The sequence below is a fragment of the Mizuhopecten yessoensis genome, unplaced genomic scaffold (genome assembly GCF_002113885.1).
Source record: "Mizuhopecten yessoensis strain PY_sf001 unplaced genomic scaffold, ASM211388v2 scaffold9887, whole genome shotgun sequence".
Lineage (NCBI taxonomy): Eukaryota > Metazoa > Mollusca > Bivalvia > Pectinida > Pectinidae > Mizuhopecten > Mizuhopecten yessoensis.
Genome location: NW_018408272.1, coordinates 14,043 through 31,550, shown reverse-complemented (window position 1 = coordinate 31,550; position 17,508 = coordinate 14,043). Strand labels below are relative to the sequence as shown.

General features: G+C 34.0%; 1 protein-coding gene across 7 annotated transcripts in view; it reads left to right on the top strand.

Moving 5' to 3' along the window:
* Positions 1–16,089, top strand: part of LOC110458974 (centrosomal protein of 164 kDa-like) — a 56,401-nt gene extending 40,312 nt beyond the window's left edge. For 6 of the 7 annotated variants that reach the window (XM_021510973.1, XM_021510971.1, XM_021510972.1 and 3 more), the window contains 11 exons: positions 450–661; positions 1,196–1,358; positions 2,273–2,426; positions 3,030–3,206; positions 3,800–3,944; positions 5,110–5,283; positions 6,076–6,205; positions 6,688–6,776; positions 7,469–7,544; positions 7,937–8,113; positions 12,784–16,089. In XM_021510973.1, coding sequence (XP_021366648.1) covers positions 450–661; positions 1,196–1,358; positions 2,273–2,426; positions 3,030–3,206; positions 3,800–3,944; positions 5,110–5,283; positions 6,076–6,205; positions 6,688–6,776; positions 7,469–7,544; positions 7,937–8,113; positions 12,784–12,937 — 1,651 coding nt within the window. In that variant the 3' untranslated portion in view covers positions 12,938–16,089. The remainder of the gene's footprint in view (positions 1–449; positions 662–1,195; positions 1,359–2,272; positions 2,427–3,029; positions 3,207–3,799; positions 3,945–5,109; positions 5,284–6,075; positions 6,206–6,687; positions 6,777–7,468; positions 7,545–7,936; positions 8,114–12,783) is intronic. The other variant, XM_021510970.1, reaches the window with a different exon arrangement.
* The last annotated feature ends 1,419 nt before the right edge of the window (positions 16,090–17,508 follow it).

The following is a 17,508-nucleotide window of genomic DNA, read 5'->3' as shown; positions in this document are numbered from 1 at the left end:
TCATGGTCCTGACAAAGTGTTGTTATTTTTCGGGTCAATCAGAAATACAATTTGGCTGCCATGGCCGCTATTTTGCTACTAAATTCTAATAGGCCGATCTCACTTAAAATTGGTCTAGGAATGATCAGCTCATGGTCCTGACAAAGTTAAGTTAACATTATACTATTTTTTACTCAAATTGGTACATATTTCAACAAAAAAAAATTACTGTAGACTCAGGTGACCGTTAAGGCCCATGGGCCTCTTGTTTTTATTGCCATTACATTCTGGTTGAAAGAATATATGCAATTGCTGTTTTTTCTTTCATTTCATACTTATTTTAACAAATAAAAACAAAGAAATATCTGTCAGATGTCTTTTTAAGACTAGTATGATTGATCTGTAGTTACTTACATCACTGAGTGTAATGTGTCAACTCGTTAAGGAAAGTTGTGAATGTGTCTTTACAGTGACATGAAGGAACGCATGGAGCGTAAGGGCAAGGACCTTGACAGCTTACAGCAGAGGATCATTGATGCTGCTGATGAGACTAAGTCTCTTGCTGAAGAGAGACTACGGGCCAGCAGTGCTGCTAGGTCACATGGCACACCTGATATAAAGGCCACACCCACACGGCGCACGCCAATGGCAGGTTTACTCAGCGACGACGAAATTATCAGTGGTAAGTGATGTATTTTATAAAGGACCAAAGTCTGATTGTACTGTTGTATCGCACAGGAAGATTGATATTTTTCTGTATAAATGTCTATTCTATGCATACGAAGGGAAAACAACCAAGGTAACAAGGCAAATGTTAACTTTCAGCAAATAATTAAAAAAAATCAAGTCAATAGTATTCCTGAACAAGAATATCAACATATTTTAGTCAAAATGTCTACGTATACACATCTAGCAACTTTTCAGTTAAGTTTACCTGTATATGTGATCTACACAGTCATAAGGAGCTTTAATTTGACTGGATTATGTTCTCTGAATAATTGATTTCTAAATACTGCAAAATTATCTACAAAATGCATTAAACAAGGTGGTAATTAAAAGTGTAAGTATATATAAATATTAGGAAGCACCAGCAGCGCTGTTTTCCTAGGTTACCATTCGTGTTCAATGTTGTTGAATGATTCATTGATGAACTGTCCATGACATCATGTTTTGAATATGCGTTACAACTCTGTGTGGTGTTTGCTTTCCTGTTCAGATATTCCTCCAAAAAGACGTGGCAAGAAAATACGATATTTGGATGATCGCACAGACGAGGAGGATGTATCGTCATTTGGAGGACGTGTTTGGCAGGATCTTCTGTCAGATGACGACAGCCTTGATGAGTTTCCTATCGCCAGACATGTTCCACACAGAAGTGGGTAGGTTATCTCCCCTGATACATTGGACGTTGGAAACCTCTGTTGTATTTGACACAAACAGTTCCTGTTGGTGAGGTCTCTGTCATCACCCTTACTAGATATGTGCTTCTGTTGATGCCATCTGTTGTGATTACATTCAAGGTAGGCAAGGTTCTGGATCATTGTTATCACGTAACTACAGGCAAACCTATTTAACCAAGTATCTGCCATCCAGTCAGAGTTTTGAGGAAGGAATTTCTTTTTGTCTTCAAATCCAGCTGTTTCATTATCAAGCTTATTTCAGTGGTGAATAAGATTGACTTGACTAAAGAGAGATTTAAAACCATGACAGGTTTGACATTTTAATGGTGTAAACCATGACTGGACTAAAAGAGATTTGACAGTGTAATGAAGTCAACCATGACTGGACTAAAAGAGATTTGAAAGTTTAATTGTGTAAACCATGACTGGGCTAAAAGATATTTGAAAGTTTAATGAAGTCAACCATGACTGAATTAAAAGACATTTGACAGTTTACTCGTGTAAACCATGATAGTTCTGCCACAGCAAATTTTTACCAGCAGGTTTTTAAAATAAATTTACCCGATTTTGAATTTGCTAACATAAAGTTAACCATTACTGCTAACTGTATTACTTAATATATGATGTTTTGGTTTGTTCTGTCTCAAAATTGAACAACCAGGTTTTTGACAAAAGTTGCTATGTGGACAGTGGCAGTAATCAATTGCATGTTTATAGTTATTCTTCTTAGTACTGAAGAATATTTATTTTTTATATATTTCCCATTTCTGACCTGTAGAAATATATAAATAATCTTTCAGTTTCATAGCTGGACATCTAAGCACAGGTTGATTTTTGTATTATCTATATGGGCACTTGTGTGAAATATCATTGTGTGATGCTTTCTCTTACAGTGAACTCAAAGAACACTTCTCCAAAGAGAAAAGTGCAATTAATACTACTAAAGAGTTCCTGCGCAAACATAGACAATCTTTAAAACGGCGACAGTCAGCGCTTCAGGCAGCACGTCAGGAGCTTACCAAAGACATTGTGAAACAACGACAAGGGGTAAGGAAGTTATAGGTGTTGACATGGTCAAACAACGACAAGGGGTAAGGAAGTTATAGGTGTTGACACGGTCAAACAACGACAAGGGGTAAGGAAGTTATAGGTGTTGACACGGTCAAACAACGACAAGGGGTAAGGAAGTTATAGGTGTTGACAGGAAATGAAAAATCAGTTTGCAAGCTTTCAAAATGTCAGTTTTCTTTGTCAAGCAAAGAGTGCATATGACCGGTGTCTCAACTCTAAACCCCTGAAAACAACTCTTGCTTGACAAGGGAAACAGACGTTTTTGAAAGCTAGCAAAATAAGTTTTCAATTCCTGATAGTGTTCAAAACAAATTTAGACTTTATTATTGATACCAATCTGACGATTCTCGAAAAATCTGAGTCAATGTTTCAAAATGGATGATATTTTTTAAAAAGGCAACGACAGGAACTTGTGTCCATCCATAATATGCTTAAATTGGAATAAATAAGTTTAAACCCAGATACACTTCATACAAATCAGAAGACTTTTGGAATTCCTTTTTGTTTAACAGTATTATTAGATTGCTTCACTATTATAATTTTGTCACGTTTATTAAGAGTTACATACCTTTGTTCCAGAACCTGTCACCAGATAGCGCCTTTGTGCTGGCGGATGTGAAACAGAGCCTTGAGAAAGAGGAGCTTGAGCTGGACCAGATTGAGTCCCAGATGAGGACGGGCAGCCGCCTCGTCAGGGAAAAGGAGAGACGTCTACGTCAACTCAAGTCCCAGGTCCACACGGGAGCTGGTTTACATGTAAGGAGCTACTCACAGCATGGCTAGGAAAGCTTGCTGTTACAAAATACAATTGTCTTTTAAAAGAAGGAAAAAAGGGTATATCGTAAAAAGTTTGAATGTTTTTGTATGCAAAATAACATGATCAGTTTTTGTCTTGCCACGATGAAGTAGCAGAAGCGAGACTAAGGTGTTGCTTTTCCAGTGAGGCGGCATCAACATTAAGTTTTTGTGTTTAAGTTAGTTTCACTGAAAGTATAAGTGCTACACCAACCAAACTTGGACCAAAGATGCATCTTAAATAGTACACATCAACCCATTCTGGATGCGACCTACCTTTCATGGTCCATTGACTTTGTCAGCATCATCATCAACATTACATTTTGGTGTTTTAAGTTAGTTTGTCTGAAAATATAAGTGCTACATCAACCAAACTTGGACCAGTCATCCACGAGACATATAATTTCAAATGTTGTCTACATTGAATTGATTTCATCGATATGTGCATTGTTTGTCAAAGCAGGGCACAGGCGGAACATATCAATCTGAATGACTTGTATAATAAGTGTAGTTGATTTGCCACTGTGTGACTCTGTACATTATTGTCATTTAAGCAGTCAGAGAGTGACAGTGACCTGGATTATTCACCATTTGAACACAACTACCGTCCTGCTGGTATGCCTAACCTTGACCTCAGTGAGGACGAAGGCAGTAGTGGTATCAGTAGCAATGACAATAGTCTCGACAACGTCATCAGGGGTAAGGGTCAAAGGTCATGGTAACTTATATGTGGTCTTGTTTATTTAAGCATTGAATGTTTTAGCAAATGTTGTTATGGTCTAATAACACACATTGCTATTAATGGCAAACTTAATAAAGCCTGCTAAAATATTCATTACTTATACAAGTGTATTTACATTTTGATAGAGTAGTTACGCTTTATTTAGTTATTTCGAACAGTTCTTTGAACAGCAAATTAAGTGTTGACAACAGTGAAATTGATGATGTCACAATAGCAAATGTTGTTTTAGTCTAATAACAACATTTGCCTTCTCAATGCATTGTAATGGAAGAATGCATAGCAAATGTAAATATACTGAAATGATTGATAATTTGAAGACTGAAATTGTACAAAATGTTTTATTGTTTATTAAAGAAACAATTGTAAAAGGGTTGATTGAGAAATTAATCATAAGGGAAGAGAGAAAAGCAATTTGGTAGAATCTTACTATATCAACACATTTCTTATGTTCCCCACATAGTGGAGGTGGGTATATAGTAATCGGTTTATCAGAGCATGTGTGCGCCCATCATTAAAAAAACACCACTATTGTACAAACTGCTCAGTAGATTTAGATCACTGGTAAATTAATACCATAGGGTGGTAACACCAACTTCTCCACGTTTCAAGTCAAATAGTTACAGTTCAGACTTGACCACTCCTGAATGTACAAGGTATCTCATAAACTCCTTCACAGATTTAGATTATATTTATACCATAGTGTGGTAATATCAAGTTCTATACTTGATTAGGTTTTTGTGGTCACTGGTCAAGGTTAAAGGGTTAAAGGCCAAACTTGACCACTCTATGAAGAGGGTGGAGGGTATATGTATATCAGCCCCTGTTCACTATGTATAATTTACGAAGTTATGTCCTACTTCAATTTTACAAATCCATTGTAAAATAAGTTGTCATTCATGTGATATTCATTTTAGCAACCTTTAGAAATAAAAAATTATCAATAAAATAAAATAAATCAGCTTACTAGTTTAATACATATGCAGATAAATTGTACTTTTATGTTTTTGGTGGAGGAGGCGGGCGTCCTAGTTGAAAGAATGTTCATTTGACTTCATCAGATACAATTGTGGTTTCTTGTAGTAATTGAATGAGGTTGTTATCAGTAATATTTTCTTTGTATAGCACTGACAAAACAAAACAACCAACACCAGTCCTTGGGGCCTCTTACTGTGAAAGTCAAACAAGATGGTGATCCCATCGCAGCCTCACTCCTGAAAATTAACACTGAGCTTGCTCATATCATTACAAAGATTGGCACCAACAGTGCTCCAGGCACACCTATGTTGGGAACACAAGGTAAAGGCTGCTTGTGGGGTTTCTGTGAAAGGGATGAAAATATGGTGACTTTATCTTTTAGATATTTATTTATCTAGCTAGATGATGGAGTGGCAGACAAATAATCCATCAATCCACTGAGAAATATAAGAGTCAATTTTTGTGGTGAATTAATACTTTATATTTTTGATATATTTCAGAGCAAAATCTTTTGATAAATATCGAGGTGTTTATCCTATGATAACGAATTAAGAAATAACCTTTTTTTTTGTCACATGGTTATTTACTCTTATGTATTGTTTATTATAAATAATAACTAATTGTCTGATATTTAGTCTATTATCTCCCTTACACTGAACCACTAAAATTTCATGTTATTTGTAGCATATTTTATTGAAATATTTAGGTGGAGATTTTTTTCTCTCTAAAAAAATAAGCTTTGACAAGAACAATCTCATTGAAGCAAATTTTCTTCAAATTACCATCAATCAAAACACCAGGAAATTCTCATTCCCGAATAAAGTTAATGAAAACAGCATCTACCATCATAGCATTACATGTGATTATCAAAATGTTCTTGACATGTGTAAATATCATACTAAAAACATAGCAATGCCACACATTATAGAAACAAGCCACAGGAGCCATTGGTAGTGAATACTTGGATATAATTCCGTTATGAGGTATGAGCTTCAAATGGTAACCTAGTATTGAAATAAAAAGTGCTTGTAGGGTGGAATTTACCACCGGTCTTGTTGTCAGAGAAGGAAAACATATTCTACATATTCATAGGTAAGACTTTTACTGTTTCAGGTTCAGGTGAAGGAAAAGCCTACAGCATACCTCTGTACACTCCTCCCCTTCAGTCAACCGGTGTGTACAGCTCAGCCATTGTACCTCACAGTCAACCAATACAGGCCTGGGCTCCTCCTAATCCCTATATGTAAGTACAGCATCTTGAAACTCTTATGTGCAAGTATGAGTTTCTTAACATGAAGTCAGCACATACATGTGTAAATTCCCCAAAACTTCAACATTTCAGCCAAGGTCTATCCATACAATCTTGGACGACTACTAACTCCAATATGTAGTTTCAGTTCAGACAGGACTTGACCACCCCCCCCCCCCCCCCCCCCCCGCNTGAACTCCCCTAAAACCTCAGTCAATCCATACAAGCGTGGACTCCCTAAAATCTGTAATAATGAACTTAATTGAATTTTATGATTTATTAATCACTCTTGTTGGCCGGATCTTAGTGTGTGCGGGGGTCTTAATGTGGGAGGAAACTGAGAGTACCTGGAGAAAATCCAAGTGGTTGGGCAGGTGACCCCCGTACCATTTCAGGTCCAATCGAGGAATTGAACCCCGCCGTCTTGGTAAAAGGCTAGTGTATTATCCACTACTGTGAATATATTATTTCGACAGAAACAGCCCATCACACCATGTTGACTACGCTTCCCTCGTCGTGTCAGCTGAGCAGTCCTTGGAACGTAAATGGAGAAAGTACTTTGGAGGTTTGTACATCATCTCTTTTATCTTGTTACTGTCCAACTCAAAACTGACAAGGTTTCTTAGTACAGCAGAGTTCCTTCATAATTATCTAATAATGAATTAAATTGATATTATTGTATTAGATATCAGAAAGATATTAATTATGTAATTGATTTTTAGCTCACCTGGCCCAAAGGGCCAAGTGAGCATATGCCATGGCGCAGCGTCCGTCATCCTTTGTCCGTCAACTTTTTCTTAAAAAACCTGTATGGTACTCAGCAGGTTTTAAATTGAAAATAAAATACCAGGTGAGCTATTAAGGCCCCTGGGTCTCTTGTTGATATTGCAATATAGATAGTCCATGCAAAACATTTTCATTGTAGTTTGTGGAGAGCATAATACTGTTCATATTAGTCTTAACCCTTTCACCACTGTAGACCATAATGAACTTGACCAGATCAATGCCTGGTAGAGTCTACTAAAGTTACATAGGGGTGAAAGGGTTAATTTAGTGTTTTTCACACTTTAAATATTGTACTTAATTATGAATGCACCAATTGAAGTTCTTGTCTATTGCATATTTTGAGAGTTTATCTAATCTGGCGAAGTTTGATAATGCACTTAAACTTGAGTGCACTAAAGTAAGTAAATTTACTGTACCTGACATATTGATGTTATGAAGAATGTAGGTAAAGCATGTTTCACTTCATTACAGACAGGCGACCTCCCCTTACTAGTGCTTCTTTACCACCAGGGGGTGCTCCTGTAGCCTTTGGCCACAATTCAGTCCGGTGAGTATCATTTGGTATAGTGGTGCATTCCCCTTGGATAATTAATAATTGTAATATGATTCAGTAATATTGTTTATAAGAGTTCATATTTTGGGCTGTTGTATGCTGTTCCTGGAAGGGGAAACCTACCAATTAAACACTTCAAATGTCTATATACCAATTATCTTTGGATCATAGAAGGGACCTCAAAACTAAAAACTATTAATTCTAAAGGGGCTCCATTAATTTCTGGATATAAGTCGTAACTTGTAATGTGACCTTACCTGTTTTGTGGTCTCATCTTCCATATTAAGCTTACATCCAATTATGACAGCAAATGAAATATGTGAGTGATACAGGCCCTGTTCCAAAGTTTTGTGAAACTGATAATAAGCCAATACTGACTGTTACAGGGACCAGCTACGACAGTATAGGATGACCCTACAGGACAACCTGACTACCAACCCGGCCAGTAGTCAGTCTACTCAGGATAAGCTCTCCGAACAGAAACGCTGGCTTCAGAAGTTTGGCCAAGACATCAGCTTCGGAGCATCTTTTGTCAAAGCTCCCGGCTCCGATGCTGGATCTGTGTATCCTTGAAGGAATAAAATCTCACTCACTTAAGCTCTTAGTTTATTTATAGAATCAAACTCAAAATATTTGTCAGAAGTAGTTATCATTGGACCATCGTGATTTTGTGCTCAAATAAATTTCGAAAATCGTTTCAGATTTATTCTATTCAAAATACTACAGCAGTGTTTTCAATTTTTGAAGACTTTATTGTTTTGAATAAAATTAGGAGAAGTGATATAGAATATGTCTTTGTCTAAGGCTAATTGAGTTAGGAGGTTATATAATTAACGTTGTTCTCAATGCCATCAGAAAATACGAAAGATCACAAATGCATGTCTTTATGTAAGTTATTTGATATCATTACACAAGTGAAGAATTGATATTTCTTTGAAGAATTGATGGACATATTTTCAAATCTGTCGCTTTGAAATATTTGATGATAGAATGAAGGATGACATTTTTCTGTGGTTAAATCTATTGCCTTCATCATTGTCCTTTGTGAAAATAACTTAACAAAACACAAAATGACCTGACATATTGAAATTAAGATTTTATTGATTTAACTATAAATATCTACAAATTTATATATTTATATATCGAAAACATATATTGGGTAGATCCGTCCATGAAACGTAGTCATATCATTTTCATTTGATATAATTGGCTAACCTTTGTGTATATATATACTGTAACATTAAAACAATTCTGGGTCGGTTTGTACAGTCATGATAACAGAAAACAATTGTTTGCATATTGACCCTTTCACCCCAAGGCAACTTTAGTAGACTCTACTCTGCATTTATCTGGATGAGTCCATTATGGTCTACAGTGATGAAAGGGTTAATGAGATCTTGAATGGCCTCTATTATTTGATTAAACATGATTCTTGGATCTGATTTTATATAACTGAAAAGTTTCAAAGATAACTTTAATGTTTTTAATGTATAAACATAAAATATTTCTGAAAACAAAATATGTTGTGCATAGCGTTATTCAACAATTGTAGTAGCACTGTTTAGTGAAATGTTATTCATAGATCTGATTGTGTTCTAATGCTAATAATATACACCTTAAGACATGATGATAATCTGAAATTAAGCAGAATTTGTTGATTTTGTTTTTGTATTGTTTAACGGCGCATCAACAATGTCAGTCACTTATATAGGGCCAGTAAAATTTGTGGAAGATTTCAATAAAAAATATTTCTGCAAATTTATATTTAAGCAAACCCAGATTTGTTTATATCAGTTATTGTATGTGATTAATATTATAGATGTGTGATTACTTAAGCTATAATTAATTGTAGTAATTAATGAAATGGCTATATATGCTAGCTAACATGGCCTTTAACAATTAACATTGATGTTTTTTTTATTTGCGATGTTTTGTTTTAGTATTTAGTGCTAATAGCTATAACTAATTCTGCAGCCTATGTACTTTTCAGGACCATATATAGACTGTCCTGTCTACTATCATGGTCTGGATAGGGTATAGGTTTAGTGTGCTTTTAAAATGCAGATCCAGTTAGGTGTATTCATTTACAGCATTTTTGTTTCAATTTTGATGGAATCTATTTATTTTTTTACAATATCATAATAATTGAGATTACATGATCTAAGGCAATAATTTTATGACTGTGCAACTCATATTAAAGTTATTGTAAAATTTCGCTAATTTGTGGTTTTTATGTCCAGTAGAACCTAATGAGTCTGTTGCATTATTTTAATATAAAATGTCCAAAATGACAAACAGTATGCATTAATGTATAAAAAAAATGACACAGAAAAATTTGTAAAACGTCCCTATTATCAAGATTGAAGGTCATTGGCTAATACTTAATATCAAGTGACCAGATTAACAAGATTCTTTGCTGTAGTTCATTGGTTTATGCACATGACAGTTTTTCTGATCCAAATTCAGTTTTAAGTAAAAAAAAATTCAAATCTACAATGAGAAAATATGCATGTCAAATAATTTTTCCCATATTGATTGATGTTTTGTTTAAAAGTAACTTGCTGTTGTCTGCTCCAAATGGATCTGAAAATCTACAGCAAGTTCAATATCTATTTATTGGGCATAAGGTTTATGGAGACTTAACAAGAAATTACGGTATATATAGTTAGATTACCAGGTATTACCAGTGAAATTAAAAAAAAAAAGTTTACTTTTGTCACCAATATATGTTTACACAGAATACTTCACTTACCTGATTTTGTGACCATTAATTATACCGGAAATAATTTCTCCAGAAAAGAAAAGTCTTTTACTTTGAAATCATATCTGTTTATCCAATTCCTTTCGTCTTCTTGTGTAATCTTTCAAAGACATATGATTTGATTCTCCCAAAAAGATACAGCTGAGTCATCGAATGATAATCAATTTATACTTAATTGATTTAAGTTTTTGAATGTGTTAATTTAACCCTATTGAGCAAAATAATAAAGTAAGTTAATATATAAAATGAAACTATATTTACAAAACTGAAGTCTGAACATATTGTTTTGAGAGGTCCTTGGTTTTGAGAATTTTTTTGAGGCGGATGATCCACAAATTGAATGTGACAAGAAACTGTTACCACATCATTGCTCAGTCATCTTGGTAATTGATTAAAAACTGTTTGTTGGATGACAAGCCTTTTCACAAAACCTGGAATGCATGGCTGTTCGTGACCCAGCATCTCGACTCTTCCTACACGTTCCACCTCCCCTACAATATGCACCGTTGCTACAGTATTTTCTCTTATTACACTTCATTATATTTACCTTCCGATTTGTTCACTTCTTTTCCTTTTATTCATATTTTCTGTTTTGTTGTTGTTATATTTATTACAATGTTGGTTTCTTGTGAAATGGAAAAGAAAGCAAGCCAAAAAAAATGAAAAATTTAAAAAAAAAAGGAGAAAAAGGGAAAAAATAACAAAAATAAAAGTAACAATCTTCAAAGAAATTGCTCATTTCTTTTTATTCTAAGAAAACGCTATGAATTGAATTAATTGAATGGCAAATAACATATAGTAGAACTACCTTATTACAAATGACTTTATTCCTGTAGAGTTTGGCAGGTGCTCATTTTTAGCAAACATTAGTATTAGTTTATTTGAATCGCATTAACGATGTGTAGCTCTGCCCATATACTGAACTCGTTTCTCCTGCCTGCTCTGTAGTTATCCATCTGAAGCAGGAAGTAATACTAGTGTTGATGATGAATGCTTTGTTTTGACGTTATCATATCTGCACCAAAGTCCACATGTTGAACCCGGTTAGGTGTCCCTATTGTATGTGGCTTTATTGCTAGAATGTGCTTGCTTGTTGTTTGTTTGTTAACTGTTTACTTTGGAGTAGAAACATCGTAAAATGAGTCCATTTAAGTTATAGTTTAACAAACTGATTACAGTATAATTATTATCATTTATGTTTAACGGCCCACCAACACAGGATAGGTCATTAGTGCCAATAAATGGTCGACAAAAACAAATGCAAAATAAAAACATCAAACAAACTTAATGGTAAAAGACAAACTTCAATTTGAATATTGAAAGTGGCTATGATGACTCAAATTTTATTAAATTGATGTCTTTCTGTTGCATTTCCTTCTTGCAAAAATATATAATTGTTTTGATATTACCAATAGTTTTGTTTTGCTATTTTAGTATTTCAGTTGATTCTAATCAAATCGGACACGCTTGTTTGCCATTTAAATTAACTCAATAACGTTATATTTAATTATAAGTGCAAATATTTGGGGGGTAAATCCATGTTTTTGTTAATGATGCCTTTCTGGATTGTTAGAGAGTAGGTTCAATAAGGTTTGATAGAATACTAACCTTCCACACCGTTCTTTGCATGTGTTTTCATACTGTAAACATACTTATTTTAATAGTTATCTTATTTTAGCGGCAATCTGATTATAGCTCTTTTGGTGTTTGCTTAAAAAACAATAGCTTATTATATAAATAAAAATAACCCTTTTCTTGTATGTTTAGATAACTATAATGCTAACCATTATACATGTAACTAACAAAAATTCGCCAGTGAATGGAAATATAACTTTAAGTATGTTTACAGTTGCATTTATTATTATTATTTTATACTCGTTTCTGATCGTGACTGTTGCTCATGGATTAAAAAGGTTTCAGATAATAAGTAAAATTGCACTTCATGGCTATTCTAAATTCATTTCATATTTAATATAAAATAATAAACATAGACGCCGCTTGGGATTTGTTTCAGTTGTAAGGGATGCAAAATTTTACTGTTTATTTTACTTTTGCAAAAATGCATAAAATGTTGCCATTTGTCAATTTTAACTTAAACTGGGGTTGTGATTTGCAAAATTGCCACTAAATTTATACGGTTCTTTGATATATCTCGCATTTCCTCCTTACATTATAAGGTAGGTGCTATTGAAAAGTATGAACTTTATACTTTTACTACATGCAAAGGTGTGTGCTATTTAATTTCACTGATGAATTTGTTTGAAATTTTCACCTAGTATACCATAAAAAAGAGAGAGAAATGTTTGCACACTTCATATGAAAAAATAACTGAATTGAACTGATAATGGATATATCCGACACTTTGCACCATGCACTCTGGTCCACTCTGGTCCACCCACAGCTTCCATCACATGAGTAACAGTCACGTAATGTCATTTCCTGTTTTTGTTTAACCTTGACCCTTGTACGTAGGAGGAGTGTTGGTGCTGGATCAATCTCCAGCTTGAAAATGGCTGACCCAACGATTTCTTCGACACCTCAACGATCTGTTCCATCGGGCACTGCCCGACTTGAGTTGGACGAGTATGATGAAATCCGGGTCCGACATCTCAACTTTAACACATAAGATATAATACAATGACATTTTGTATGATAACCTGGTTATCAACATAAGCCATCTACGTTCTTTAGAGCAGACAAAAGTAATGTTTATCGATACCATAGGATAGTTAGCTATTTTTGCAAATTCAGATTTGTCATCGTTTTGTTTGAAAGTGATAACAAATGATGACTTATCATCTTTATTTGATTGACTTGTAAGAGATGCAGTGGTACGTACAGAAAGCTGACAGTTGTGGTTGTTTTCTAAGAGAGAGAGAGAGAGAGAGAGAGAGAGAGAGAGAGCAGGGCATTGTAACAGTGACATGAGACACATCAGTTTCATGATGTTGATATCAGCATTAAATGTAACAGGTGCTGACCATTTTTATCATTTTTGTTATTATCATATAACTCATTATTGGTTAACTGCAGAAGGACCCGAAGAAAATCATCTGCAATTATATCACCGTAATTATCTGACTTGTCTCTGTTTAAGAATGGTTATATATTCATTGAACTTTTGTGTACTTTGAAGTTTGAAGAGCCGGACAAAATGGCGACATTTGAATGCTGTTACATGCCACGTTTTGTGAGGTGTGTTTTGAAGCTCTGAGCTTGCGTATGTATTGGGTGTAAGTGTTTGTTAAAAGTCATATGTAATTATAGTGGAGCAGTATCATGATTGGAATAGTTCAAACACATTAAACATACACAGTCTAGCCTTTATCTGGGGCCATATTGGGACCGATATTTGGCCATTTACTAAGGAAAACAATGCTATAATTTTATTTCCCAAAAATCTTTTCAATATTTCACAATCTCAAAGCAGTTTTTCTTTTGCGGCTTATATGGAGAATGCAACAATATCTGAATTGAAATTATCCTTTAGTTGATACTTTTCAAACTGGTGTAATTCCAGAAGTTACCCAATTCTTCTACCAGACATTTCCCCTAAATCTCGAACCATGGTTCCCATTCGTGAAACACTGAGTAAAGCCCTGGGATAGGAAAATGTCGATGAAGACCATATGTGTATAACCAATTTATAATGAATACCTCAAAAGGCGTCTCCAATATATCAAGTCTATAAAAACTGTTTAATAAGAAAAACTTTTATTCTGTAGCTTCGGCAACGATATTGTATTTTTTTTTAAATAATTAATTTTAGTTTATAGGAACTGATGATACCGATGTTAAATTAGCTTCTACTTTTTAAGAAAGGTAGTTTCTTAAGTTGTTTATATTCAAATTGTATCATTATTAAGCCAAATGTTTATATCTCAGAAAATTCTATTTCATATTTTGTAAAAAGATATGACGATTTTGTTTGTCTTTACCCAGAATATTGGTTTTATTTCATTTTTGATATTCACCAAGCCTTGTAACTGTGATAATAATCTATGTCATACTATGGTAGTACTGAGAAAAAAGGCTTGTATCATAAACTTATTTATCTCCCATAGTGCACCCTTCCAGCCCATTGGTTTCGGTTGAATACCTCCACGTGCTGAAGTTACTCCTTGGACTAATTTTAATTTGTGTTATGGGAGAAAGTGAGATAGATGATTGAGGATGATATTAATTACATGATTGATTTTCCCATTAAAACTGTTTTTAGTTTGTAGTCCAATGTCCGTCTATGCTTTGTCAACTTTTCGTCTTCAGAACTTAAAGAGGAGTAACATTGTACATGTAGCTTGCTGATGTGAAGTGCCATCATTTTCGTTCTTATCAATGCACCCGTCTCAAATAACCGAAAACATTTTCTGAGGAACTATGATGCCTAGATTAATGATATTAGGCCTCTTCGCAAATTGGAATAATAACGATATGCAAATTCACAGAATCTCATAATTATCGTTTCACCTTGGCATGTATTAATTATTCATTTGAAGTATGAGAAAGTACCAGGCAAGTTGTCTAGGTTAGTTGACCTCAATTTTCCGATAATTTTGAAAGATCTGTCTTAATATACTTCTAACTTTTGTGAACCATCGTGATACTGTTAAGAACTTTTAAGAACCTTTTTATAAATCTGACTTTTCCCTGTTAGTATAGCGATTGGTCAAGAATCGCCTGTACAGAGTTTCATTAATTTAATAACTTACAAACACAAATGGTCTTGTCAAGACCAGTATTAACAGTCTCTTTTTGGTAATGCAAACGTAGCTTATTTTAAGCAGAACTTTTAGAAGAAGAAACACGATTAAGATCACGATGGAATATGTGATGTTAACATCTCGGGACGAGAACTGAAGTGTATTTTATTTCATTGTGATGATCCCTGTATTTGTGTTAACGTCCAGTAATATAAATATGTTCTTATTTTTCGTTTATTGAAAAAGAAATCTTCCAATTATCTTACAACTTGTATCTCATTGATTTTGTCTGTTTTCTGTGAACTTTGAAAATTCTGAAGACTTGTCACTACCTCAAGTTGATGAATTGGTACATTTTTACTCATTGTGTTTAATAAAATTATTCCATTCGAGTGAGCAAAAACAAAAAGCTCTTACATGGCGTTGGCAAATAACTCATTTCAGGAAGCATGCACCTATTTCTATTGAAGCAAAGAAAACTGTTTAGAAAGATATCCACGCGTATGAGAAAAGAAATATTACATACATTGTCTTAAAATATTTTTGTATTAGACCGTTATAGGATTGGTATCGGGTAATATGCCCGTCTGTTTGTGACAGAAGTTTATGTTGAAAACACGCACAGATTCTATCTAAATTTCATAAAACTCCACAGATGTAAATGTTATACTGGGAAATTGCGTTTCAATTGGTATATATGCTCTTTATGCAAGATTTTAGCAGCGGATACTTTCTACCACAGTTTTTATCCAAATGTAGTGTGAACTTCACATTTATAATTACCACACTTAATTATCCAGTATTTTCCTGAGAGTTTGCCTCCATTTTCTAGCCTGTATATTAACTCAACCTTTAAAATTCAAGTTCTACCATGGCTTAAAAGTGGAATTTCTTCCAAAATAAGTTGACATTTTTATTGCTTGTCCTCATATGAAACTTCAACCAATAATCTAGTTTAATATAGAAGCATTTCCACAAATCTCGTCAGTCAACACAATTTACTCAATTTTATATTTGTAAACTATGCAATATCATAGTCATATACTTTGTAAAATAATCAATAAAATGTATATTTTGTAGAAAGAATACCTTGTTTATTTTTGTCTATATCAGCAGCTGGACATATACTGTTATATTATTGTTTGCTAGTCTTTTAATACCGTGAACATTCATACCCTTTGAAAAGCACCCATGAAATTAGCATGCATAATAAATATAACATACTATTCTAAAATGTACGAATAAGTGATTCAAAGGGATGTGTTTTTAAGTTAGTTTACCTCATGACACAGGGCGTGATACGCCATTTCTATACTGCTTTAAGCTAATTATAATTTACTAATTTATAAACTCATACGAATCACTCTTTTTGGTCGAAAGGGAAGTGTACGTGGGGTATTAAGTGAAGAGAAAATAAGTTTACTCGGATTTTTGAACTTACAAGCGAATACTACGACTATCTAACTCGTTTGGCAACTTGATTTTTGAGTAACATTAAATTTGCCTTAACAGAACATGCATAGATAATTAAACTGATCAACAACTTGACTCTCTGTAGTATGCTATCATAATAATTTTTTTTCAATATTTCTTAATTTAGTATATTATGCATTGATGTGTGACGCACGTTATTTGAAACGCTTTGCATCATTTTAACTAGCAAGTGGATACGATCTAGGCAAAGTGTAACGCTTTTTGTTTACAATACTAGTAGTAGTTAAACTGATATTAACTTTGTGCAGGTTCTCTATGGATTAGACGTTGCGTCTGATTGTCTTATGTCAAAATATTCAACATTAGTCGGTTAATAAAATAGCATTATCGTAACGATTAAAATACATCGAATAATATATTATAAAATGAGGGAAAATGTTAAAAAATGCGTCAGTTACCGATATCTCTTTAATAGACAAAATTACACACTATTTACTGTGATGGACAGTATACATTGTCCTCACCTTTTGCTTGACATCCAACGGATTCATACACAGATGGTCCAGCAACGGCAGACGCGCCTAACTGGTCGTATTGTGAACTGTTGAGTCAAGCAAATGAAATATTTATCTTTAACTGTTGTAGATTGCTGTTTGCACAAAAGCGTATACCTGGTTGAAAAGGTGGCTTCTGTTTTTAAGAATACTAGAATACCCTCTGTAATGCATATACTGTTTATATAAGGTCAAAAATGTGTATTGCAACAGTGTTTTTTTCTCTACATTGAAACTGACCACATGACCTGAACATTTAATTATAGATTATCACACTGTGTTTTCAACGACAAACCCTGAAAACACGGCGGTAAACTATTTATCATCTATATACTACTTCCTTGTATGTTTCGAATTCACCATTCATAAAAAAATCGACAATGCATCTTTCAAAGGACCGCAAGTTCAGGAATGTCAACAAATACAGTGTTTTCGCGCGGAGGATTACAATGAACTTGAACTTTACTGAGGAAAAATATCATTACCATTCTCTCCATTTGCATATTATC